This window comes from Carcharhinus amblyrhynchos, chromosome 32 (assembly GCF_965287045.1).
Source record: "Carcharhinus amblyrhynchos chromosome 32, sCarAmb.v2.hapA, whole genome shotgun sequence".
NCBI classification, from domain to species: Eukaryota; Metazoa; Chordata; class Chondrichthyes; order Carcharhiniformes; family Carcharhinidae; genus Carcharhinus; species Carcharhinus amblyrhynchos.
Window position 1 is genome coordinate 11,244,263 of NC_137355.1, and position 27,983 is coordinate 11,272,245.

The following is a 27,983-nucleotide window of genomic DNA, read 5'->3' on the forward strand; positions in this document are numbered from 1 at the left end:
CTTGTGACACTCATAAATAAACTTTTGATTTGATTTTATTACGATTAAAAAACAACTAGGCTTACACTAAAAAAATAGAATATACTTTTTAAAAAAAGACATTTCTGTTCCTTTTTTGAGGTCAGTCTTAACCTGTGCATTCTGAGACAGGAGGGATAGGATGCTACAGTTTTGGAAAGTTCCAGGCTTTGTTATTGTCTAGGCACTGAACCCCAACAGCCATCTTGGGTCAAAGAGGTCCCCGTCCACTGTCTGTTGGTACTGTCCACCCTCTCTACTCATCTTCATCCAATCCCTTTCTGTCTGTATCCTGATAAAACCAATTCAATCCAAGGATTCCCCAGGATTTGTCCTTTCGAGTGGGGCTTTTTGTCCCTTTCCCGATTTGGTCCTGGATTTCCTCGGTCGCTTGTTTGGGATTTCGGATTCTGCGGAACAAGAGAGAGAGACAAATAACATCAGGAGCAACACACCTGAGTGGTGCAGTGGCTGCCACACGGCGCCAGGGACCCGGGGTTCGATTCGCGGCTTGGGTGACTGTGCGGAGTCTGCACATTCCCCCCGTGTCCGCGTGGGTTTCCTCCGGGTGCTCCGGTTTCCTCCCACAGTCTGAAGGATGTGCCGGTTAGGGTGCATTGGCCATGCTAAATTCTCCCTCAGTGTACCCGAACAGGCGACGAGGGGATTTTCACAGTAACTTCATTGCAGTGTTAACGTAAGCCTAATTGTGACTAATAAAACTTTAAATTCTCCCTCAGTGTCCCCAAAGGCGTCAGAGTGTGGCGACTAGGGGAATTTCACAGTAACTTCATTGCAATGTTAATGTAAGCCGACTCGTGACTAATAAAATAAAAACTTTAAAATTTTATAAATAAAAATAATCATCATCTGTAAAGTAATAGAAATTTGACCAGGGCAGAGAGTTTGGCTGGGTAGGTATCTGCTTCGATCACTGTATCGGGTTGTAGATGCTGTAGTTCTGTCGCAGACGGCGTTCAGGATGACAAAACGTGCTTCCAATTTGCCCATTCATCAGAGATCTTAAGCAGTCAAGCCAATTTCAGTCACAGGCTCTACTTTCTTCCTTTGAGTCTATTCCATCCAATAATCTGGGCAGACAGAAGCCTTTAACATGTGCGGCTAACAGAACAAGTTTTGATTTGGTTTGGGATACAGTTAAAAGTACAAAACATACCACTCATAGAGTACACAGGGGAGGAGGAAGGAGAGGGTGGTGGCACAGTGGTTAGCACTACTGCCTCACAGCGCCCCGGGTTCAATTCCTGGCTTGGGTCACTGTCTGTGTGGAGTTTGCACATTCTCCCCGTGTCTGCATGGGTTTCCTCCGGGTGCTCCAGTTTCCTCCCACAGTCCAAAAGACGTGCAGGTTAGGTCGTGCTAAATTGCCCCTTAGTGTACTGATTTGACTTATTATTGTCACAGGTATTAAAATACAGTGAAAAGTATTGCTTCCTGCGTGCTATACAAAGCATACTGTTCATAGAGAAAGAAAGAAGAGGGTGCAGAACGTAGTGTTACAGTCATCGCTAGGGTGCAGAGAAAGATCAACTTAATGCAGGGTAGGTCCATTCAAAAGTCTGTTGGCAGCAGGGGAGAAGCTGTTCTTGAGTCGGTTGGTACGTGACCTCAGATTTTTGTATAATTTTCCCAAAGGAAGAAGGTGGAAGAGAGAATGTCCAGGGTGTGTGGGGTCCTTGAACAGGTGCCAGAGTGTGGCGACTAGGGAATTTCATGGTAATTTCATTGCAGTGTTAATGTAAGCTGACTTGTGACACTAATAAATAAACTAAATAACCAATCACAGAAAATCTGAATGATATTCTGAGGGGAGGGGGTGAGATTAAAAAGACTTCCAGGTATTTTGGTCCCACAGATCCTCAGCGACCTGCCAAAAGGAACCAACCCATCTGACCTCACTCCCGTCTCGAGTGTGTCGGAGCCGCGTCTCTCTTTCTGAGGAAGGTGCCAAGTCGCTGTCAGCGTCGCAGATGAAAGCACAGATCTCTAACCCGCTGAGCTCCCCAGTAATCTAGGTCACCAAAGACTCTTGTCAAGAGTCACTGTAAATAAACCGAAATGTTCAATGAAAGCTCGCTTCAAAAGCTGCCTTGAAGCTGGGAGGAGGCGTCTGCTCAAAACGCAAACAGGTTCAAACCCATTGCATTATCGAGATTAATGGCTACTTTAGGGGGTGACACAGCATAGAACAGTACATCGGCCCTCAGTGTTGTGCCGAGCTATGTCCAAACCCAAGATCGAGCTATTCCACTCCCTATCATTCTGGTGTGCTCCATGTGCCTATCCAATAACCGCTTGAAAGTTTCTGAAGTGTCCGACTCCACTATCACAGCAGGCAGTGCATTCCACACCCCAACCACTCTCTGAGTGAAGAATCTACCTCGGACATCCCTCCTATATCTCCCATCATGAAGCTTATAGTTATGTCCCCTACTAACAGCTACATCCACCCAAGAAAACAGTCTCTACACGTCCACTCTATCTATCCCCCTCATCATCTTATAAACCTCTATTAAGTCGCCTCTCATCCTCCTTCACTCTAAAGAGAAAAGCCCCAGCTCCCTCAATCTTTCCTCATAAGACCTACCCTCCAAACCAAGCAGCATCCTGGTAAATCTCCTCTGCACTCTCTCCAATGCTTCCACATCCTTCTTATAGTGAGGTCACCAGAACTGCACATAATATTCCAAATGTGGTCTCACCAAGGTCTGGTAATAGTTGCAGCATAACCCCACAGCTCTTAAACTCTAACCCCCTATTAATAAACGCTAACACACTATAAGCCCTCTTTACGGCTCTATTCATTTGAGTGGCAACCTTCAGGCATCTGTGGATATGAACCCCAAGATCTCTCTGTTCCTCCACATTCCTCAGACCCTGCCATTGACCTTGTAATCTGCATTCAAGTTTGTCCTACCAAAATGAATCACCTCGTATTTATTAGGGTTAAACTCCATCTGCCACTTTTCAGCCCAGCTCTGCATCCTATCAATGTCTCTTTGCAGCCTGCAAGAGCCCTCTACCTCATCCATTACTCCACCAATCTTGGCGTCATCAGCAAATTTACTAACCCACCCTTCAGCCCCCTCTTCCAAGTCATTGATAAAAATCACAAAAAGCAGAGCACCCAGCACTGATCCCTGTGGTACACTGCTAGTAACTGGCCTCCAGTCTGAAAATTTTCTATCCATCACCACCCTCTGTCTTCTATGAGACAGCCAGTTACTTATCCAATCGGCCAAATTTCCTTCTATCCCACACCATCTTACCTTCTTCATGAGCCTACCACAGGGAACCTTATCAAACGCCTTACTAAAATCCACGTATACAACATCAACTGCTCTACCTTCATCTACATGCTTAGTTACCTCCTGGTCATTCTTTTATTTCTCACATAAGAAATGATCTGATTTTTCATTTGATTTATAAGTGAAGTTAAGATTTGCCCCCCCCCCCCACCCCGGTGTTTGTTTACTAAATTTTCCACAGGGAATGCAGTTCAAATCATAGAACCCCTACAGTGCAGCAGAGGCCATTCAGCTCATCAATCCTGCACTGATTCTCTGGGCAGGCTCTTCTGGCCAAAATCGGAAAATCCCATTCGAGGTTAGTGGACCTATGCATGCTCCCCACCCTCCCACCCCCCCGCTACAATCCAGGGGCGGGCTGGAGAGAAATATTTCCCCTCTATCTTACTCAGGCCTACTCTCCGCCCTATCCCCATGACCCCATGCATTAGCTTGGCCAAGCCCTCAAGCCCGCACATCTTTGGACAATAAGGGGCAATTTAGCATAGCCAATCCACCTAACTTGCACATCTTTGGACAATAAGGGGCAATTTAGCATAGCCAATCCACCTAACTTGCACATCTTTGGACACTAAGGGACAATTTAGCATGGCCAATCCACCTAACCTGCACATCTTTGGACACTAAGGGACAATTTAGCATGGCCAATCTACCTAACCAGCACGTCTTTGGACACTAAGGGACAATTTAGCATGGCCAATCCACCTAACCAGCACGTCTTTGGACAGTAAGGGACAATTTAGCATGACCAATCTACCTAACCTACACATCTTTGGACGCTAAGGAACAACTTAGCATGGCCAATCCACCTAACCTGCATATCTTTCAGACTGTGGGAGGAAACTGGAGCACCCGGAGGAAACCCACATAGACACTTGGGGTATGTGCAGACTCTACACAGACAGTGACCCAAGCTGGGAATCGAACCCGGATACCTGTTGCTGTGAGGCAGCAGTGCTAACCACTGTGCCATCCTGATGCCTCTGGCTATAACTCCAGGGTTTTCTGCCTTGTCGCCTGACTGTTCACACTATTACCTTTTGCAGCTTCTGCTGGAGGCGATGGTTCTGCTGCCATTCTCTTCCTGCTGCGGCGAGTTGTCCTCTTCCCTGTTCCCGCGTCCGTCTGCAGCCCCTCCGCGATTTGCTCCTTAGCCGCTTTGGCGCTCCGAGGCCGCTTCTGGGGAAGATCCTTTGGGACCTTTGGAGTCTTCTGCCGCTCCGGCTTCACTTTCCCTTTCCTGGGTTTAGAGTCCTGGCAACAACAGAAAAAATCCCATGGTCAACAGTTGGGGGACCAAGGCCTAGCACATTACCAGGAAATAACTGGCATTTTGGGTGGCATGGTGGCACAGTGGTTAGCACAGCTGCTTCACAGCACCAGGGACCCGGGTTCAATTCCCGGTTTGGGTCACTGCGTGTGTAGTCTGCACATTCTCCTCGTGTCTGCATGGGCTTCCTCCAGATGCTCCAGTTTCCTCCCACAGTCCAAAGATGTGCGGGTTAGGTGGATTGGCCGTGCTAAATTGACCTTTACTGTCAGGGGGACTAGCCATGGTAAATGCCTGGGGTTATGAGATAGGGCCTGGCTGGGATTGTGGTTGGTGCATACTCGATGGGCCGAACGGCCTCCTTCCGCACTGTAGAGATTCTATGATTTATCTAGCGCCCTTCACGTCCCGAGGATGCCCCCACAGTGTTACACAGCATTGCTGTGATGCAGTCACTGTTGTGATGGGGGCGGCATAGCAGCCAACAGCGCACAGCAAGATCCCACATATAACATACCTAACTGTTCCCCTTTGTCGCTGCTTTCAAAAAAAAAAATTAATTCTTTTATGGGCCGGGCCAGCACAGATTGTCCATCCCTAGTTGCCCTCGAGGGGGCAGTGAAGAGTCAATCACATTGCTGTGGCTCTGGAGTCACGGGTAGGCCAGACCGGGTAAGGAGGGCAGATTGCCTTCCCTAAAGGGCATTAGTGAACCAGATGGGTTTTTAACGACAATCATTTCATGGTCATCATTAGACTTTTAATTTCTGATTTTTACTTCACCATCTGCCACGGTGGGATTTAAACCTCAATCCCCAGAGCATTACCCTGGGTCTTTGGGTTACTAGTCCAGTGACAATATGATTAGACTACTTTCCACCGACCAGCACTGTGGGTTTATCCACACTATGGCACAAGGGGGAAGGTCATCCCCCCCTTCCCAAAGGCAATAAAAATGACCCTGCACAAAAGGAGCCTAGATGGTCCATCATGTCTCCACTGGGTCTTTGGTACTGGAATCCAATAAGTCTCATTCTTTCTCCCAACCCCACAGTGGGTTAGCCCTGTGGCCTCACAGCCCCTGGGACCCGGGTTCGATTCCCAGATTGGATCACTGTCTGTGTGGAGTCTGCACATTCTCCCTGTGTCTGCGTGGGTTTCCTCTGGGTGCTCCAGTTTCCTCCCACAGTCTGAAAGACGTGCTGGTTAGGGTGCACTGACCATGCTAAATTCTCCCTCAGTGTAACCCGAACAGGCACCGGAGTGTGATGACTAGGGAATTCTCATAGTAACTGCATCTCAGTGTTAACGTAAGCCTAATTGTGGCACTAATGAATAAACTTTAACTTTACAATACTTTTTCCTTCCGAGTATTTATCCAAGCTTCTTATAAAAGTTATTATTGAATCTGCTTCTCCCACCCTTCAGGCTGCACAGCAACTCACTGTGTTAAATAGTATTTCTTCACGTTGCCTTCTTTTGCAAGTGTCCAAAGACATACAGGTTAGGTGGATTGGCCATGCTAAATAGTCCATTAGTGTCTAAAGATGTGTAGGTTAGGTGGATTGGCCATGCTAAATAGTCCATTAGTGTCTAAAGATGTGTAGGTTAGGTGGATTGGCCATGCTAAATAGTCCATTAGTGTCTAAAGATGTGTAGGTTAGGTGGATTGGCCATGCTAAATTGCCCCTTATTGTCAGGGGGATTAACAGGGTAAATACATGAGATAATGGGGATAGGGTCTGGGTGGGATTGTTGGTTGTGCAAACTGGGTGGGCCGAAAGGCCTCCTTCTGCATTATATCAATCTTCTGAATCTATGATTCTACAATACTCCAGCTAAAGGCAGAGCAATGCTTTCTAATGAATGCTTTATCAGATAGCACTTCCTCGCTCCTCGATTCAATTCCACGAGTAATAAAGGCACGGATGCCTGAAGCTCTTTATTTGAAACAGGTTTCTCTACTTAGCCTGCCAAAGATATTGGCAGGCCAATTGGATAGCACTGCTGCTTCACAGCGCCAGGGACCTGGGTTCAATCCCAGCCTCGGGTCACTGTCTGTGCACAGACTGCACATTCTCCCCGTGTCTGTGTGGGTTTCCTCCGGGTGCTCCGGTTTCCTCCCACAATCCGAAAGACGTGCTAGTTAGGTGCGTTGGCCGTGCGAAATTCTCCCTCAGTGTACCTGAACAGGCGCCGGAGTGTGGCAACTAGGGGAATTTCACAGTAACTTCATTGCAGCGTTAATGTAAGCCTACTTGTGACAATAATAAATAAACTTAAAATTGCATCCGCCCACTTTGCCAGCCTGTGTGTTCTCCTAAAGTCTGTTCCAATCTCCCTCATTGTTCACTATATTCTTGAGATTTGCATCATCTGAAATCTTTGAAATTAGCTGCACGGTGGCACAGTGGTTAGGGGTGGCACAGTGGTTAGCACTGCTGCCTCACAGCGCCAGGGACCCGGGTTCAATTCCAGTCTTGGGTCACTATCTGCGTGGGGTTTGCACATTCTCCCTGTGTCTGCGTGGGTTTCCTCCAGGTGCTCTGGTTTCTTCCCACGGTCCGAAAGAGGTGCTGGTTAGGGTGGATTGGCCATGCCAAATTGCTCCTTACTGTCAGAGGGACTAACTAAGGAAAATGTAAGGGGTTATGGGGAATAGATCTGGGTGGGATTGTGGTCAGTGCATACTCAATGGGCTGAATGGCCTCCTTCTGCACTGTAAGATTCTATGAAACCTGGTCAGCATGGACGGGTTGGGCCGAAGGGCCTTTTTCTGTGCTGTATATCTCTATGACTCTCTGACATCCTCTTGCAAACACCACCTGCTGAAAGGTAACCATTAGACTGAACTCTGCCTTCCACCCCATATCCAATTTCATCATGCCCTGTCCCCAATACACCCATGGCTTTCCGTGTTGCCAAGAGGCCAGTCTTGCCAACACAGGGTGGCATGGTAGCACAGTGGTTAGCACGGCTGCTTCACAACTCCAGGGACCTGGGTTCAATTCCCGGCTCGGGTCACTGTCTGTCTGGAGTTTGTACATTCTCCTCGTGTCTGCGTGGGTTTCCTCCGGGTGCTCCGGTTTCCTCCCACAGTCCAAAGATGAGAGACTTAGGTTGATTGGCCGTGGTAAAAATTGCCCCTTAGGGTCCTGAGATGCGTAGGTTAGAGGGTAAATGTGTAGGGATATGGGGGTAGGGCCTGAGTGGGATTGTGGTCGGTGCAGACTCGATGGGCCAAATGGCCCCTTTCTGCCCTGTAGGGTTTCTATGATTCTAAATGCCAATGATGCCCAAGATTGACTTTTTTGTTTAATTGTCTTAAGAAACCAGTACATTTCCATCAGCACAAGACAAACTAAGGGGTTAAATAAGCTTTCACATTGTAACGAGATTTTTTTCTGTGCATTTTTAATTTATAGACATGTGGGACCTCTTGGTTTCGGTAAGGAACTGGCTGGGAACAGTGTCTGGGATCTATTTTCAACAATTGGGTTAGATCGGTGTGAAATATTTGAGAAAACCAGGAACCTCAGGCCTAAGATGAAGTCATCCCATTTACCACATAATTCTCGACACGCAGGATTCCTTCGATAGGACGCGTCAGAGCTGAGGAATAGGGATACCCTGTACACTTGTGGAAAAATTGAACTTGTGTAAAAGTCCGCCCCAGGGTTTTTGGTCTGGAAATAAAAAATGTAACTCTTCATCCATCCTGGGGGCAGTTCTCCCATCCTGCTTTTCAGGATGTGGCGATGCCGGCGTTAGACTGACACTCACATTGTCTGTACCTTTCAGACTTGGTTAGCTGTAAAGACTCACATTCTAACCAGTATTCGTGACAATGAATAAACTTTTAAGCGGACTCATGACAACTCTTGTTAATAAAATATAGAAACAAGGAGTAGGCCATTCGGCCCTCCGAGCCTGCTCTTTATAAAATTTATTTATTAGCGTCACAAGTAGGCTTACATTAACACTGCAATGAAGTTACTGTGAAAATCCCCTAGTTGCCACACTCCGGCACCTGTTCGGGTACACTGGGGGAGAACTTAGCACGGCCAATGCGCCTCACCAGCATGTCTTTCGGACTGTGCGTGGGAGGAAACTGGAGCACCCGGAGGAAACCCATGCAGACACGGGGAGAATGTGCAAACTCTGCACAGACAGTGACCCAAGCCAGGAATCAGACCCAGGTCCCTGGTGCAGTGAGGCAGCAGTGCTAACCACTGTGTTACCGGATGTATAGATTAGGTGAATTGGCCATGCTAGATTGCCCCTTAGTGTCCCAAGATGTGCTAACCGCTGTGTCACGGTGTTATGATCATGGCAGATGCTCTGTCTCTGTATCTGCCCATCTCCCTTGGTGCTATTTCAATCTGAAAAAAAATCGATCTCTTTCTTGAATACATGCAGTCACTTGGCCTCCATACCCTTCTGTGGTAGAGAATTCCAGTCAGACGTGGTTATTTATAAACACTCATCACATTAATATGGCTGGGACCAATTATGCTATGTACTCTTTCTCACAGTGCCAGGGACCCGGGTTCGATTCCAGCCACGGGTCACTGTCTGTACATTCTCCCCGTGTCTGCGTGGGTTTCCAACGGGGGCTCCGGTTTCCTCCCACAGTCCGAAAGACGTGCTGGTTAGGGTGCATTGGCCGTGCTAAATTCTCCCTCAGTGAACCCGAACAGGAGCCGGAATGTGGCAACTAGGGAACGTTGCAGCGTTAATGAAAACCTACTTAATAAACTTTAACTTGAAATGAACCTCACCTCAGGTGATAATAATGACTTTTCTCCACTTTCATCCACTGCCTTCCTTCTCCACGACTTGGCTTTGGGAGTTTTAGATGCTTCGAGCCGGTGGGAGGGGTGTGGAGAGAGGGAGAGAGAGAGGGAGGGGGAGGGAGGGAGAGAGAGGGAGGGGGAGGGAGGGAGAGGGAGGGAGAGGAAGGGAGTGGGAGGGAGTGGGAGAGGGAGGGAGGGAGAGGAAGGGGGAGAGAGGGAGTGGGAGGGAGAGGGAGAGACAGGGAGAGGGAGGGAGAGGGAGGTAGAGGGAAGTGGAGGGATGGGGGAGCGAGGTGGAGGGAGGGAGGGGAAGGAGGGAGGGGGAAGGAGTGAGGGGGAGGGAGAGAGGGGGAGGAGGAGAGAGAGAAAGGGAGAAGATTTGGTGTTAAAGAATACAGTCACAAGTGGAGCCTCACTGCTAAGGAAGGGGTCCAGCCCCCACACACACTGAACTGACTAAATGGGAGTTGACGGACAATCAAAGCATTTGATGCCAATGGTTTTACAAGCACAATGGAACAAAAAGGCGAAAATCAGAGAATCCTACAGTGCAGAAGGAGGCTATTCGGCCCATCGAGTCCGCACCGACCACAATCCCACCCAGGCCCTATCCTCTTAACCCGACATATTTACCCCGCTAATCCCTCTAACCAACGCATCCTGGGACACTAAGGGGCAATGTAGCTCGGCCAATCACCCTAACCCACACATCTTTGGATTGTGAGAGGAAACCGGAACACCCGGAGGAAACCCACGCAGACACGGGGAGAACGTGCAGACTCCAGACAGACAGTGACCCACGCTGCGAATCCAACCCTGTGAGGCAGCAGTGCTAACCCACGGTGCTACCCTGTCGCTCCAACAGGGAGAACGTTCCCCCCCCGTGTCTGAGTGGGTTTCCTCTGGGTGCTCCTATTTCCTCCCACAGTCCAAAGATGTGCAGGTTAGGTGGATTGGCCATGATAGATTGCCCCAAAATGAGTAAATTAGGGGGATTGGTGATGTAAACACGTGGGGTTGTAGGGATTAGGCAGACTTGATGGGCTGAGTGGCCTGCTTCTGCACTGTAGAGGTTCTATGATTGGAGGTGTGGGTTGAGGGTGAGGATGGAGAGAAGGGGAAGAAGGTAGTCATCAAGTGCCCAGGCAAAAGATGTTCTCAAAGCGCCGGGGACCCTGGTTCGATTCCCAGCTCGGGTCACTGTCTGTATGGAGTCTGCACATTCTCCCCGTCTCTGCGTGGGTTTCCTCCGGGTGCCCCGGTTTCCTCCCACAGTCCAAAAGACATGCTGGTTGGGTGCTCAATTTTCCCTCAGTGTACCCGAACAGGCGCCGGAGCGCGGAACTGGGGGATTTTCACAGTAACTTCATTGCAGTGTTAATGTAAGCCGACTTATGTTACTAATAAATAAACTAAATGAGAATTAATTTGCACCACCGGGGGGCCAGGGGGCAGGAGCCTGGGTGGGGGAGATACCACAAAAAGGTGAGAACAGCAACGGGACCTCAGCAGCAGTACCCACGGCAGCAGAGGCAGGTTCAGGAGAACCTCAAACACGTGTCTTTCTCTCTTTCTTAAATAATAAGTCTGGAACTGAAAAGGAACTTAAAGAATCGAGTCATTCTCACCTTTTGGTGCCATTGGTCCTGGGTTACCCTGGAATAAAATCAAGAAACAAGTTTGTTAAATTAAACCACAGCACAGGATGGGATAGGACAGCAATAGGCCATTCAGCCCAGTGCAGAAGGAGACCATTCAACCCATTGAGCCTGCACTGGCCACAATCCCACCCAGGCCCTATCCCCGTATCCACATGTATTTACCCTAGCCAATCCTCCTGACACTAAGGGGCAGTTTAGCGTGGCCAATCCACCTAACCTGCACATGTTTTGGACTGTGGGAGGAAACCCACGTAGACATGGGGAGAATGTGCAGACTCCACACAGTCAGCCACCCCAAGCTGGAATTGAACCCGGGTCCCCGGCGCTGTGAGGCAGCAATCCTAACCACTGTGCCACCGTGCCATTTAGTTGAGTCTCAATTTCTTGCTCACTCACAACAGTTATTCCTCTTTCTAACTAGTCAGCTTTAGAAATGTAACATTGAGGTGGTTCCCCTCGCACCATAAGATATAGGGGCCCAAGCAGGCCATTTGGCCCATCAGGTCTGCTCCATCATTCAATGAGATGACAACTGATCTGAAAAGACAATCCTCAACTCCACTTTCCCGCCTTATCCCCATTCCCTTGACTCCCTTGCTGATTAAATATCTGTCTATCTCAACTTTGAATATACTTAAACCTCTACAGCACCCTGCGGCAAAGAATTCCACAGATTCACTCCCCACTCAGAGAAGAAATTCCTCCTCATCTCCATCTTGAACAGGCAACCACCTTACTCTGAAGTGGTTCCTCTTGTAGACTCTCCCACAACAGGAAACAACTCTCATCTACCCTGTCAAACCCCCTGAGAATCCGATCTGTCTCAATAAGGTCGCCACCCATTCTTCTAAACTCCAAAGAGTTCAGCCCCAACGCACTCTATCTCTCCTCATAAGAAAATCCCTCCATACCCAGGGTCAATCTAGCAAACCTTCTCTGGACTGCCTTATCATCATCATCATCATATGTTCAAAGTCATAAGGAGTTTTGGACCATAGATTCCCGGCAGTGCAGATAGAGGCTCTCTAGCCCATTGAATCTGCACTGATTCTCTGAAAGTTGTCTTACCCAAGTGGCAGAGTGGTTAGCACTGCTGCCTCACAGCGCCAGGGACCCGGGTTCAATTTCAGCCTTGGGTCACTGTCTGTGCAGGCTCTGCACATTCTCCCTGTATCTGCGTGGGTTTCCTCCAGGTGCTCCTGTTTCTTACCACAGTCCGAAAGATTGGCCATGCTAAATTGCCCTTTAGTTCCAAAGATGTATGGGTTAGGTGGATTGGCCATGCTAAATTGCCCTTTAGTTCCAAAGATGTATGGGTTAGGTGGATTGGCCATGCTAAATTGTCCCTTGGTGGTCAAAGATGTATGGGTTAGGCGGATTGGCCATGCTAAATTGCTCTTTAGTTCCAAAGATGTATGGGTTAGATGGATTGATGTGGGTAGGTGTCCCTCGAAAGCTTGTGAGTATATTATCAAATAAATAGGTTGGACTAAAACCTGGTGTTGTCAGACTTTTTACTGTGTTAGATGGATTGGCCATGCTAAATTGTCCCTTGGTGGTCAAAGATGTGTTGTTTAGGTGGATTGGCCATGCCAAATGTGCAGAGTAAACAGGATGGGGCAGGGGATGGGGAGGGGACATGCCTGGGTAAGATGTTCTTTCAGAGAGTCGATACAGACTTGATGGGCTGAATGGCCTCCTTCTGAGCTTTACAGACTCTATAACACTAAGAGCAGAGATGAGTGTGGGACTGATTGGAGTGCTCTAAGGGCTGGCACAAATCTGACAGACTGAATGGCCTCCTCCCATGATTTTTCATCTCACCTGGTACTACACACAGAAACATGTCAGTAGACAGTCTGGACCTGCCACAGAATGGTGTGAAACACATCCTGTGAGGTTGTCGCGGGGCAGGGAGAGGTGGCTGACGTGAGACAGAGCTTTCGAACTGGCAGTAAAACCGCTCCACTTACCTGGAACCAAATGGTTCTCCCGTTACTGTCACGCAGCAACTGCATCCCATCAACATAATAACAACGCAGCCACTTTTCAAAGGCAGAGGAGCCGTCTGAATGCTCTGGGTCGTAGCCTTTGCCGTCTGTGGTGGGGCGAGAGGCAGAGAGGGCGTTAAACTGTTCCATTTGTGTCAGGTAAATCACAGCTTCCTTTAAAACAGGCATTCTCAATGAGGGACAGAAAAGGCCATCAAATCAACAATCACAACCTTGCTTACAATCTATAACTGTGGCTCCAGTACACAGTGGTTAGCATTACTGCCTCATAGTTCAATTATGGCCTCAGGTCATTGTCTGTGTGAAGTCTGCACGTTCTCCCCATGTCTGTATGGGTTTCCTCCGGGTGCTCTGGTTTCCTTCCACAGTCCAAAGACAATGCGGGTTAAGTGGATTGGCCATGCTAAATTGTCCCTTGGTGTCCAAAGATCTGTAAGTTAGGCTTTTTGGCCATGTTAAATTGCCCCTTAGTGTCCAAAGATGTGCAGGTTAGGTGGATTGGCCATGCTAAATTGCCCCTTAGTGTCCAAAGATGTACATGTTAGCTGGATTAGTCATGATAAATTGCCCTTTAGTGTTCAAAGATGTGTAAGTGAGATGGATTGGCCATGCTAAATGGCACCTTAGTGTCCAAAGATGTGCCGGTTATGTGGATTGGCCATGCTAAATGGCACCTTAGTGTCCAAAGATGTACAGGTTAGGTGGATTGGCCATGCTAAATAGACATGCTTATGGGTATAGGGCAAGTGGGTGTGGTGGTGGGCTCTTTCAGAGAGTCGGTACAGACTCAATGGGCTGAATGGCCTCTTCCATCACTGTAGGGATTCAATGGATGTGGTATCATTTGTGTTGGAGATACGGGAAGGAGTGCATAAAGACACAGCGACTCACCCAAATTAATGACCTCCATCGGAAGCATGTGACAAAGCTCGAGAAGATCAGGATTCTCCAGTTTCAACTTTAGTTTCTTGCTCAGAGTCAGCTCAGCAGCCTGGAATCGAGAGGCAGGGGAGGATATTAAGAGACACATGTTGACACTGCTTCAAAGCAACAACGAGGTTGGAAGGAATCGGTTGATTTACAATAAAATTGTTTGACTTAAAAAAGCTACGTTAGGTCTGTTCCCACTCAGGTTGTCTTGTCATCTCGCCTTGTCAAACAAATTTCTATCCCAATCTATCCTGCTTTGGTGTTTAGTATTAGTGTGAGGATAAGGTGATTCACTCCAGGTGTGATTCTATTGGCACACCAGGAAGCTTTTATCAAAACAAACTTTATTCAACAATGCAGTTTAGCTATAACAAATGAATTAGCTTAACTTTTACCAACTGAAATACTTAAACATAACAAAATACATTTCTTAACTGCTAACCCATCTCTATGAGCTCCAATTTAAACAATATTCTTCTTATAGACTTAAACGCTACTTCAAGATCAGTTAGAGACACATAGACTTACGTGCTGCTACTTGTTAACAGTCCTGGAGCCTTTGGGGGCGGGGCAGGGAGAGAGAGAGAGGCAGAGACAGAGAGACACTGGTCTTCTGACAGCCCTAAATAGCAGTCTCCAGAGAGAGATTCAGATAGAGAGACATCTCGTGATTCTTTAAGGACCAGGAAGAAACTGCTCTTGCTTTTAAGAACACTATATTCCAGCTATTCACGTCAACGGGATTTTCCGGTCCCACAGAACATAGAAAAACTAGGGCACAAACAGGCCCTTCTGCCCACAAGTTGCGCCGGTCATATCCCTCTGCAGTGGACGGAGATTTGGCTGAGCATCAAATTCTCCATCCTCGCTTGTAGTGGCAGTGGGCTGTAAATGGCCTGTAACATCACATCCACTATCTCTCCTGCAAGTTCAGCTCCGCCTACTAACATATGGCTATCTCTCTCAATGAACCTGGTCAAAATCCTACTCTGAAATCCCATGGGGGGAAAAAAACCCGAAATAAACAAAGATGCATTAACTCGGATTCAAACGAACACATCCCCAGCTAAAATCAATGATTAGCCTGCATTCTCAGCATGTGAACTGTGTGGTGCAGACAAATTGACAACGTGTGAAACAGCACTGAATTTTAAACCTACCCCTAACAAGAAACATGGCAAAAATATATTTCTCAAAGGCACAGTATCATCACATCACTGTGATCTTTTCACAGTAACTTCATTACAATATTCGTGTATACCAACAATAACTTTATGTACAATAAGCGCTGGCTCAGTCAACCCCACCCAAATTAAATGAATGAATTTTAAAAAAGAGTTTAAAATGCTTATTTATTAGTGTCACAAGTAGGCGTATATAACACTGCAGTGAAGCTACTGTGAAAATCCCCCAGTTGCCACACTCTGGCGCCTGTTCAGGTACACTGAGGGAGAATTTACCATGGCCAATGCACTTAACCAGCACGTCTTTCAGACTAGCCAAACAACACAAGGATTGTAGCTATTGTACCCTTGAGGATAATTAAAAGACTTTAAAAATTAGATGTTTTGCCACTGCATAAGACACATCGCTCCTCCCCTCCCCCAGAGCAATGGGACATTCCATTCCTCACATTCCGACAATAAGTGATGGGGATATGAAATATTCAAAAGGCAACTACGTGGAGTCCAATGCCGCAGCGAGATGTGAGAGAATGAAATATCAAAACAACTACATTCTGTGGGACAAACACGGGCGCAAAATGGGTTAGAACTTGCCAGAAAGAAGCACGAGTGGCAGATGGCTTTCACCTTTGAAGTCCGACTCTGGATTTTGGTCGCTGCTGGATAGGGGGCGGGGGAGGGGGTGGTCAAGTTTAAGCAGGGCTGCTGAGGCTAAACAGCATCATTCATGGATCAACACATCAACTCAGCAACTTAAAAACCCGCCCCTCGCCAACACATAATGTATCGTTTGTGTGGTAGAAACAGGCCGGAATTTTACTGGCACGCCCGCCCCCAGAATCGGAGAACGACATTCCTTAGCCTCGGGCAGGATCGTACAAACCTCGGGTGGATATGCTAGTAAAATTCCGCCCCTTAATTGCCCCTTAGTGTCCAAAGATGTGCGGGTTAGGGGGATTGGCCATGCTAAATTACTCTAGTGTCGGAGGATTAGCAGGGTGAATACATGGGGTTATGGGGATAGGGCCCGGATGGATTGTTGTCAGTTCAGTCTTGACGGGCTGAATGGCCTCCTCCTGCACTGTAGGGAGTTTATGATTCTAATTTAATCTGGCTGATATATCCACCAACCTCTCCCAATGTCCGACTTACAATTCATCCATAGAATCAGGCCGATTGACTGAGATATTCCGTATTCCACCCAAACTGCTCTTCCCACTATCGGCCAGTAACTCAAGAGTATTCTGTGGCCCGATCGTTCACTCCCCACAGGCTGGGGGCATGAAGGGGGAAAGACTTCCTCACTCCACAAAGCTGAGCCGGGAGGACGTGCTCTGGAATGTGGATGTTCGATCGGTGGGGGGTGGGTAGGCGAAATGACAGCAGTGGGGTTTGGATGGTGGGGAGGGGGGGGTGTTGGGGAGGGGGATGCACTGTGGAAATGGTCCAGAGGCTGCCAGCTAGGCTGGGTGTTGGGTGTGGCACAACTGTCCAAAAGTGCCATGAGTCCAAAGTGCAAAATAAAATAACCCTTACCAACCTCACCACATTTACCCCCCCGCATGTCTTTATGTCCCAATCATGCTAACCCATGCCACCTCGTGTCTCCTTGATGGACCCTTATGTCACCTGTGATCCTCTACTTACCTCCATTGGTCACTCATACCCTCTATGCCAAGCTATGCTCCCTTACCACTCCTGTTAGCCTTTCTTACCCTCCATGCCAACCTATGGCCTCTCCCCATTTCCAATGGCCTTTCCTACACACCACGCCAACCTATGCCCTCTCCTCACTTCCAATGACCTCTCATACCCTTCTTGCCAACCTATGCCCCTCTCCCCACTCCCGAATGCCTTTCACGTCCCCCAGGCCAATCTATGTCCCTACACCCGCTCCCCAAGGCTCTTTATAGCACCATGCCAACTTATGCTAACCCACGCCTTCCTACCACTACCACCCCTTGCCCTAACACTCGCCATGCTAAACCGCTCAGTATCCAGCGTGGGCAGACCTCAGGATCCATGCTGAGATGAAATAATATAAAGTTTGGAGTTTCTATTGCGGATTTTATTTTCTTAAGCAGATGCACATTCCTTTAAAAGCCCACTTCTCTATACTTGTGCTGCTTTGGCTATTATGAGATCAATGGAGCCTTTGCACTATCTGAATTGTGACTGTATGGTGAAAGTACACAGCAAAACCACAAACACTCCAACTTAGGATTGCACCAGTGCAGGTAGATTTGAAAGCTTACCACTTCTTTGCACAATAAAGGTTCCAGCACAGTCCTCGCCTTTTCAAAAGGGGGAACTTTCAACCTAAAGCAAAATTGGAGAGAGAAAGAGATTAATTATTCTGAGCATTTGCCCATCTCACAGAACCCTTCTACCTTGAGTACCTTATCCAAGCGGATAAAGTAGTAACGAACGCATACGGCATTCTTGCCTTCATCGGTTGGGACGTTGAGTACAAAAATTGGCAGGTCATGCTGCAGCTGTACAGAACCTTAGTTAGGCCTCATTTGTAATATTGTGTACAATACTGGTCGCCACACTACCAGAAGGATGTGGAGGCTTTGGAGAGGGTACAGGAGAGGTGTACCAGGACATTGTCTGGTTCGGAGCGTAGTAGCTGTGAGGAGCGTTTGGATAAACTCGGTTTGTTCTCACTGGGAATGATGGAGGTTGAGGGGCGACCTGATATTACGAGAGGCAAGATCAAAGTGGATAGTCAACTGCTGTTTCCTAGGGTAGAATAATCACGTACCAGGGGACATGGGTTTAAGGTGCCTGGGGAGAAGTTTAGAGATGTGCGAGGCAAGTTTTTTTTACACAGAGGATGGTGAATGTCTGGAACGCGCTGCCCCCGAGTGGTGGGAGCAGGTACAACAGCGGCATTTAAGGGGCAGCTAGGCAAACACATGAATAGGATGGGAATGGAAGGATACGGACTTTGTGAGTGTATCCAGTTTTAGTTTAAGCAGGCATCATGATCAGCACAGGTTTGGAGGGCCGAAGGGCCTGTTCCTGTGCTGTACTGTTCTTCGTTGATATGCCCCGAATGGGATACCCCATTCCCCTGACTGCAATCCACACACCGCTGCAATGAGAGGCATCTACAAAGTCCTGCATTTACTGGCATTAACCAAATCCAGACCTGCCATTGTTATAAAGACCAAATCCTTACATTGTTGGTGCCAGTAATAAACTTGTACGGATGAGTGAAAAAGTTGGAACAAGAACTGGGAGAAAATTCTTAAAAATCTCCTCTCTCTGCCCCATATAGATCGTACATGTTGACAAGGCTGTTTATTTTTTTATTTATTCATGTGTGCAGTTTTAGGCGCCGTACTTACGCAAGGATATTTTGGCCTTGGAGGGAGTGCAGAGGAGGTTTACTAGGTTGATACCGGAGTTGAGGGGGTTGAGCTATGAGGAGAGGCTGAATAAACTAGGCTTGTACTCGTTAGAGTTTAGAAGAATGAGGGGAGATCTCATTGAGACGTATAAGATGATGAATGGGATGGATAGGATAGAGGTGGAGAGACTCTTCCCGCTCAGAAAGGACAGTAGGACTAGGGGGCACAGCCTCAAGATAAAGGGGGGGGCGGTTTAGAACGGAGTTGAGGAGGAACTTCTTCACTCAAAGGGTGGTGAATCTCTGGAATTCTCTGCCCGTTGAAGTGGTGGAGGCTGCCTCGCTAAATATTTTTAAGACGCGGGTTGATGGGTTTTTGATAAGCGAGGGGATTAAGGGTTATGGGGAGAGGGCGGGAATGTGGAACTGAGCCACGACAGATCAGCCATGATCTTATTGAATGGCGGGGCAGGCTCGAAGGGCTAGTTGGCCTACTCCTGCTCCTATTTCTTATGTTCTTATGTTCTTATTCATGGGGCATGGCTGGCCAGCATTTATTGCCCATCCTTTGTTGCCCGAGGGCGGTTATAGAGTCATTGAGGTTTGCAACATGGAAACAGGCCCTTTGGCCCAACTTGTCCATGCCGCCTTTTTTTTAAAGCCCCTAAGCTAATCCCAATTGCCTGCATTTGGCCCATATCCCCTATCCTCATTGTGCCCCTGTTAATTAACTAAATGATTTTTAAAAGCTTCTACTACTACCTCTGGCAGCTTGTTCCAGATTCTCACCACCCTCAGTGCGAAAAAATTGCCCCTCTGGACACTTTTGCATCTCTCCCCTCTGAGATTAGATAGGGTGGACAGTGAGAGCCTTTTTCCTTGGATGGTGATGGCTAACACGAGGGGACATAGAACATTACAGCGCAGTACAGGCCCTTCGGCCCCCGATGTTGCGCTGACCAGTGGAACCAATCTAATGACCCTCTAACCTAAACTAATCATAGCTTTAAATTGAGGGGTGATAGATATAGGACAGATGTCAGAGGGAGGTTCTTTACTCAGAGAGTAGTAAGGGCATGGAATGCCCTGCCTGCAACAGTAGTGGACTCGCCAACATTAAGGGCATTTAAATAGCCATTGGATAAACGTATGGATGATATTGGAATAGTGTAGGTTAGATGGGCTTTAGATTGGTTTCACAGGTTGGCGTAACATCGAGGGTCAAAGGGCCTTTACTGTGCTGTAATGTTCTACGTTCTCTGCCCTCTAGTTTTAGACTCCCCTACCTTTCTGAGAGTCAACCACATTGCTGTGGCTCTGGGGTCACATGTAGGCCAGACCGGGTAAGGATGGCAGATTTCCTGCCCTAAAGGACATTAGTGAACCTGATGGGTTTTTACGACAATCAACAATGGTTTAATGGTTGTTGAAGGGAGATTTTAAGAATAGGTTTAGAGGGAACAATATCCTTGGTTTAGGTGCCTGTATAACAATTTATCTTCAAATGTACCTGTACAGCAATTTATACTAGTAGGAATAAATAGTATATAATAAAAATGTATGAATTTAAGAACATAAGAACATAAGAAATAGGAGCAGGAGTAGGCCATCTGGCCCTTCGAGCCTGCCCCGCCATTCAATAAGATCATGGCTGATCTGTCGTGGCTCAGTTCCACTTTCCCGCCCTCTCCCCATAACCCTTAATCCCCTCTCTTATCAAAAACCCATCAACCCGCTTCTTAAAAATATTTAGCGAGGCAGCCTCCACCACTTCAACGGGCAGAGAATTCCAGAGATTCACCACCCTTTGAGTGAAGAAGTTCCTCCTCAACTCCGTTCTGAACTGCCCCCCCTTTATCTTGAGGCTGTGCCCCCTAGTCCTACTGTCTTTTTTGAGCGGGAAGAGTCTTTCCACCTCTATCCTATCCATCCCATTCATCATCTTATACGTCTCAATGAGATCTCCCCTCATTCTTCTAAACTCCAACGAGTACAAGCCTAGTTTATTCAGCCTCTCCTCATAGCTCAACCCCCTCAACTCCGGTATCAGCCTAGTAAACCTCCTCTGCACTCCCTCCAAGGCCAAAATATCCTTGCGCAGGTGCGGCGCCCAAAACTGCACACAGTACTCCAGCTGCGGCCTCACCAATGCCCTATACAGCTGCAGCAAGACCTCCCTACTTTTATATTCAATCCCCCTCGCTATGAAGGCCAGCATCCCATTCGCCTTCCTGACCACCTGCTGCACCTGCAGGCTGGGTTTTTGCGACTCATGCACAAGGACCCCGAGGTCCCTCTGCACCGTCGCCTTTATTACCGTTATACAATCATAAAGGACATGCATAAAAACTCTACCATGTTAACAGGAGCTCAGGATATTAAAACAACACAAGATGGATGCTAGCTTTTAGCCACATTCCTGAACACCATTAACTGGCTTGAGCACAAGCTCGTGTACAATAGACCACAGATACTGGTGACTGGTACCAGTCTATGACCTGAGGTCTCAGATGAAAACCAGACACGGAGGATTAGGGAGGACAGTCTCGGGAGATGATAAGGAGACCCACTGGACACGGAGTATTGTACACTCAAGGACTCCAGATGGGAGAAAGAAAGATAATATTGATAATGTATCCATGGGACCAGACCTGATCATGCACAAGCCCACCTTACATAATGCCTTTTTCATTGGATATGTGACTACTGTATGTAATCTGTAATCAATTATTTTTGGATAATGTCCAGTGGTGGGCTGTATAGATATTTGAAAAATGTATACGAATGGATGTTCTTTCTTTGTTCGTCGGAAAGAGGCACTGGGTTTAACAGAAGACATCGCCCTGCTGGCGAAAATAAACCGTTTGATGCGAGGACCAACCCTGAGCATTGAGTGATTTCTTTGAGATTCTCTCCTGCTAACAATGGTCCTCAGTAGATTCTTAATTTCAGATATATAGCTCGTGTTAATAGTATGAATGCCGTAACAATTGAGTGCATGCTTTAGTTGACATTAAGAGCAGCTCAGACTAATTAGGGAACACTTAGGGCACATTAGATTTGATTTATTATTGTCACATGTATTGGGATACAGTAAAAAGTATTGTTTCTTGTGTGCTATACAGAAAAAGCATACCGTTCTTAGAGAAAGAAAGGAGAGTGCAGAATGTAGTGTTACAGTCATAGCTAGGGTGCAGAGAAAGATCAACTCAATTTATGATGTGTGCATTCAAAAGTCTGATGGCATTAGGGAAGAAGCTGTTTTTGAGTTGATTGGTGCGTGATCTCAGACTTCTGTATCTTTCTCTCGACGGAAGAGAGTATGTCCGGGTTGCGTAGGGTCTTAGAATATGCTGGCCAAGGCAGCGGGAAGTGTAGACGGAGTTAATGGATGGGAGGCTGGTTTGCGTGATGGACTGGGCTTCGCCCATGACCCTTTGTAGTTTTTTGCAATCCTGACAGAGCAGGAGCCATACCAAGCTGTGATACATCCGGCTTGGCTCACTGTCTGCGTGGATTCTGCACGTTCTCCCCGTGTCTGCGTGGGTTTCCTCCGGGTGCTCCGGTTTCCTCGCACACTCCAAAGATATGCAGGTTAGGTGGATTGGCCACACTACATTAGTGTCAGAGGGATTAGCTAGGGTAAACGTGTGAGGTTACGGGAGTGGGGCCTGGTTGGGATTGCTGTTGGTGCAAACTCGATGGGCCGAACGGCCTCCTTCTGCACTGTAGGGATTACCGTAACTCTTCATTCTGGAAAAAGCTGAAATTGGGGTTCCTCAGAACCTCCAAAACAAAAGGGGCCCTCAACTTTTCCTCTGGAGCGAACCCCTCAAACCAAAACATCCCTCTGCACATTCCACTCTTCCCAAAATGATGGGTGGGATTCTCTGACCCTTCCCGCTGGTGCAATTGGATGCCCGTTAACCACTTGCTCCGTAAGAAAGGTTCTTCCATGTGGGAAGGGTGGGACACTGGTCAGGTTTGCCCGGTGCCCACCTGAGACCTGACCAGCCTCGACCATGCCCATCAATTACTGAAGACTGAAGTGGACATTGGGTCAGTATAAAATGTGTATTTTATATCAGTGGCATCGTGGTGTAGGCCAGTAATCCAGAGACCCAGGATTCGAATCCCACCACGGCAAATGGTGGAACTTGAATTCAATAAAAATCTGGAGTTAAGAATCTACTGATGAAACAGTTGTCGGAAAAACCCATCTGGTTCACTACTGTCCTTTAGAGAAGGAAATCTGCCGTCCTTACCTGGTCTGGCCTACATGTGACTCCAGAGCCACAGCAATATGGTTGACTCTCAACTGCCCTCGGGCAAATAGGGATGGGCAATAAATGCTGCCCAGCCAGTGATACCCATGTCCCCATGAACCAACATAAAAAAATCCTGAAATTGCTTCTTTATGATTACATCCTTTATGATTTAGATTTGATTTATTATTGTCACATCTATAGTATATACTGAAAAATATCGTTTCCTGCGCGCTATAAAGACAAAGCATACTGTTGATAGAGAAGGAAAATATCATGTTAATGCTGGCCAACAAGGTGACAGTAGGAAGTCTCACACCACCAGGTTAAAGTCCAACAGGTTTATTTGGTAGAACGAGCCACAAACTTTGGGAGCGCTGCCCATTCATTGTGCCAACAAGGTGCCATCCAGCTAAACTCACTTTCCAGCTATTGGTCTGTCCACTATACAGCTTACTACACCCCATGCGTATCCAAGCATCTTTAACATGAGAGTTTCTGCCTTTTGATTTGATTTATTATTGTCACATGTATTAATAATACAGTGAGAAGTATTGTTTCCTGCGCGCTATACAGACAAAGCATACCATTCATTGAGCAGGAAAAGGAGAATGTAGTGTTATGGTCATAGCCAGGGTGTAGAGAAAGATCAACTTAATGCGAGGTTTCGGGAAGGAAATCTGCTGTCCTTACCCAGTCTGGCCTACATGTGACTCCAGAGCCACAGCAATGCGGTTCACAATTAAATGCCCTCAGAGATGGGCAAGAAATACAGATCCAGCCAACGGTGCCCATATCCCATGAACGAATAGAATCATAGATCTCCGCTTCCTCACCTGAACAGAATCTCTGCTCGAAGGTAATTCCCGATTCCGTTGAAGTATTTTTGATTCAGCAGCACTTCACAGATTGGCTTGTCAAAGGCTCTGTCCGATAGATTTGACAGCACGTTTGACCTGACAGAGATGACAAGAAAGGATAAAAATTAAACTGATCGCCGCAGAAACTAAATTGGACTCAGATGGAAAGCCTTGGCCGGGATTTTCCTGTGTTTTCCGGCAGTAGAGGCAACTCACTATTGGCAGGATTTTCCAGTCCATCCGAAGTCTATTGTTGACTCGCCAAGGAGTCCATCAGGGTGGGGGTCGCCTTCAGCGGGACTGGAAGATCTCACTGGCAGGAAGGGCTGGAAAATCATGACCAAAGGAAAAAGTAGACTCATAAAATCCCAGAAGGAGGCCATTCGGTCCATCGAATCTGCACCAACTACAATCCCACCTAGCCCCTACTCCCGTAACCCCATTTATCCCAATAATAAATTTAGCATGGCCAATCCACCTAATCCGCACGTCTTTGTGCTGTGGGAGGAAACCAGAGCACCTGGAGGAAACCCACACAGACACGAGGAGAATGTGCAAACCCCACACAGACAGTGACCCAAACTGGGAATCGAAACTGGGTTCCTGGTGCTGTGGGGCTGCATTGCCAACCACCCTCTCCTTCCTTCTCCCCTCTGTACTCTATGAGCGGTTGCAGTGCCAACCACTGTGCCATCCTGAATAAGTAAAAATAAATAAATTGCTAACTGTTACAGCACTAATCCTGTCAGGGAGGGAGTTCCAGGATTTTGACCCAGTGACTGTGAAGGAACAGCCGATATATTTCCAAGTCAGGATGGTGAGTTGGTTGGAGGGGAACTTGCAGGCGGTGGTGTTCCCATGTATCTGCTGCCCTTGTCCTTCTAGATGGTAGTGTTCATATGTTCGGAAGGTGCCATCAAGACAGCCCTGTGAGTTCCTGGATCTTGTGGTTGGCACACACCATGCTGCCACTGCCAATGGTATTGGGAGTGGAGGGTGGTGAACGGATGCCAATCAAATGGGCTGCTTTGCCCTGAATGGAGTCAAGTTCTCAAAGTGTCATTGGAGACCAAACCCTAACTCATCCAGGCAAAGCGGAGATCCAACCTAAAGCGAGGCGAGGTAAATATGGAGGGGGCAAAACAGTGGAACAACAAAATTCTGATGGAGTCGGATGAAGGGGAGAGGCAGGAAAACCATGATGTGGACAAACAACAGCACTGATTTGATGGGCTGAATGGCCGTGCTGTAAGCAAGGTAAATGGATGCGCAACAAGGGAGAGGCGATGAGTAGGCTACATACCAGCTGGGTTAAAATGAATTCTCAGAGATGGGGTGGGAGAGAGTAGAGGGAATTACGGAGGGAATTTCATAGTCTGGGATCCAGGTACTGGAGATACAGCGATCAAGAGGAGCATGTCAGTGGTCCAAGTGCTTTTAAAGATTGTCATTTGGCCATGCAGTGGTGCAGAGCTCATGTACGCTGTTGTGGATGGACATTTCAGAACAAATGGTCTACAAGGAAGAGACTTGAACCAGCAGAGCTGGACCTCACTACAGGCTGGATGGACGGGACCACATTACTTAACGCTGGGGATAGGGGTGGGAATAATTTAGACATGAAAAGACAAGAACCAAGCGTACAGAGCCTGAGATGAAGGTCAGACAAATGCCAATCATTCGGTTTAGTCACTGTAAGAGGTCAGTCTGCCAATATTACACACAGTGTACCAGACAGCAGAGAACTTCTAGTGGTACACTGGGGTTAGCGTCCCTGCCTTTGAGCCGGAAACTCCGGGTTTGAGTCCAACCTCAGGATGAGACAGCCAAGGAAGATGTGTTCATAATGCAGCCAAACAGGTCGAGTGTCAACCTGCAAAATCCTTCCAAAAAAAACCCACTGGCTGGCGTGCAAGAGCGGGAGAGGCTCCTGGTCAGCCAGCCTTGATGTGGAGTGGTGCCCCCTCAAACTATAAACCCCCCCGGCGACAGCCGTGTTCCGGGAAATGGACACACCCATGTTCACACGTGCGCACACACACATCACAATGGCCACATGTTCAACCTCCGGATGGGATCGAGTCAGGAGCTCAGTCAGGACAGTCTGTAACCTCAGCACAGCTGCCTTAAGGAAGACACCAATTCTTAACTATGAAGCAGTAACACCAGGTGCGAGCACACACGTGTGTGTGGATAAGAAAGATTTGCCAACATTCATAGTCAAAACATACATATGAACATAATGCCCAGCCACTATAGGAGCAGATTTAGGCCACTCGGCCCATCGAGTCTGCTCTGCCATTCAATCATGGCTGATATTTTTCTCATCCCCATTCTCCTGCCTTTTCCCCATAACCCCTGATCCCCTTATTAATCAGGAACCTATCAATCTCTGTCTTAAAGACACTCAATGACCCGGCCTCCACAGCCTTCTGCGGCAATGAGCTCCACAGATTCACCACCCTCTGGGTGAAGAAATTCCTCCTCATCTCTGTTTTAAAGGAGTGTCCCTTCACTCTGAGGTTGTGCCCTCGAGTTCTGGTCTTTCCCTGACACTAAGGGGCAATTTAGCATTGCCAATCCACCTAACCCGCACATCTGATCAACATAGCTGGTCATCCAATTCAATAGTCTAATCCTGCTTTCTCCTTTGATCCCGTTCGCCCCAAGTGCTATATCCAGCTGCCTCTTCAATACATTCAATGCTTTGGCATCAACTACTTCCTGTGGTAATGAATTCCACAGGCTCACCGGGTGAAGAAATGTCTCCTCATCTCCGTCCTAAATGTTCTACCCCGAATTCTCAGACTGTGACCCCTGGTTCTGGACTCCCCCACCATCAGGAACATTCTCCCTCCATCTACCCTGTCTAGTGCTAATATTGAATGGAATACGTTCAAAGATATATACAACGATGATGGCGGCACAGTGATTAGCACTGCTGCCTCACCAAGCCAGGGACGTGGGTTCAATTCCAGCCTCAGCTCACTGTCTGTGTGGAGTCTGTACTTTCACCCCATGTCTTCGTGGGTTTCCTCCGGGTGCTCCAGTTTCCTCCCACACTCCAAAGATGTGTGGGTTAGGTGAATTGGCCATGCTAAATTGCCCCTTAGTGTCCAAAGATGTGTAGATTAGGTGGATTGGCCATGCTAAACTGTCCCTTAGTGTCCAAAGATGTGTAGATTAGGTGGATTGGCCATGCTAAACTGTCCCTTAGTGTCCAAAGATGTGTAGATTAGGTGGATTGGCCATGCTAAACTGTCCCTTAGTGTCCAAAGATGTGTAGATTAGGTGGATTGGCCATGCTAAACTGTCCCTTAGTGTCCAAAGATGTGTAGATTAGGTGGATTGGCCATGCTAAATTGCCCCTTAGTGTCCAAAGATGCATGGGTTAGGTGGGTTGGCCATGCTAAATTGCCCCTTAGTGTCCAAAGATGCATGGGTCAGGTGGGTTGGCCATGCTAAATTGCCCCTTAGTGTCCAAAAATGTGTGGGTTAGGTTGATTGGCTATGCTAAATTGCCTCTTAGTGTCATGGGGATTTGCAGGTAAATGTGTGGGGTTACGGGAATAAGGCCTGGATGGGATTGTGGCCAGTACAGACCCCATGGGCAGAATGGCCTCCTTTTGAACTGTAGGGATTCTATGATCCTCTGAAGGGTTAAGCAGATACACTGGAGCCGTTACAGTTCACGACACACACCCACTGGATAGCGGGCGAGAAAACAGAAGGGACACTTCTACCTGAACTTCTCATATTCCAGCAGCACACATGGTCCTCTGTCCAACTGCCAGGTCCCGTTGACCTCCCAGCTCCCAAACCTCCTCGGGTCAACAAAGCACAACACCTGTACGGGCTTCCCTTTGGTGAAGAACTTGAGGTGAGCGTGCTTGGGGACCTCATCCTCACTGGTCAGCTTGAAGGACCCAGACATTCCAAAGCGGAAGGTTATGTCCATTGGTGCCGGCAAGGTGTTCCCGCCCTCCGCCGCGTCGAGCTTGGTGTCCTCCTTCCCATCCTCCTCCTTGATGGGGGTAAGGGTCAGCTTGACCTCTTTGCCTCTGGACACCGCGGAGATGAGATAGGCGGCGCAGCTGAAAGGCACCTCGCAGTTTTTGCTCACCGCCGATTTCTCCACTCTCCCCGAAAACACAGTGCCGCTGCAGACCCGGTTAACGAACTGGCTTGCCAAGTGGAGCTCGGGTCCTTCAGGCATGTTAGAATTCAATCTAGAAATGAAGATAAAAGTTTATCAGGACCAAAGACATTGGAGTATGGAAAACTAATCTTAAAGAAGCAA

General features: G+C 47.7%; 1 protein-coding gene across 1 annotated transcript; it reads right to left on the reverse strand.

Annotated features, from left to right (window-relative positions):
- Positions 1-17: 17 nt before the first annotated feature.
- neil1 (nei-like DNA glycosylase 1) lies at positions 18-27,941 on the reverse strand. Its single transcript, XM_080216036.1, has 9 exons — positions 27,427-27,941; positions 23,660-23,779; positions 17,456-17,519; positions 13,978-14,077; positions 13,048-13,172; positions 11,042-11,069; positions 9,399-9,478; positions 4,385-4,601; positions 18-428 (listed from the first exon to the last, which is right to left on the reverse strand). Exons 1-9 carry the CDS (start codon positions 27,897-27,899, stop codon positions 325-327), a joined length of 1,311 nt encoding a protein of 436 aa, XP_080072162.1. The 5' UTR covers positions 27,900-27,941; the 3' UTR covers positions 18-324.
- Between the last annotated feature and the right edge of the window lie 42 nt (positions 27,942-27,983).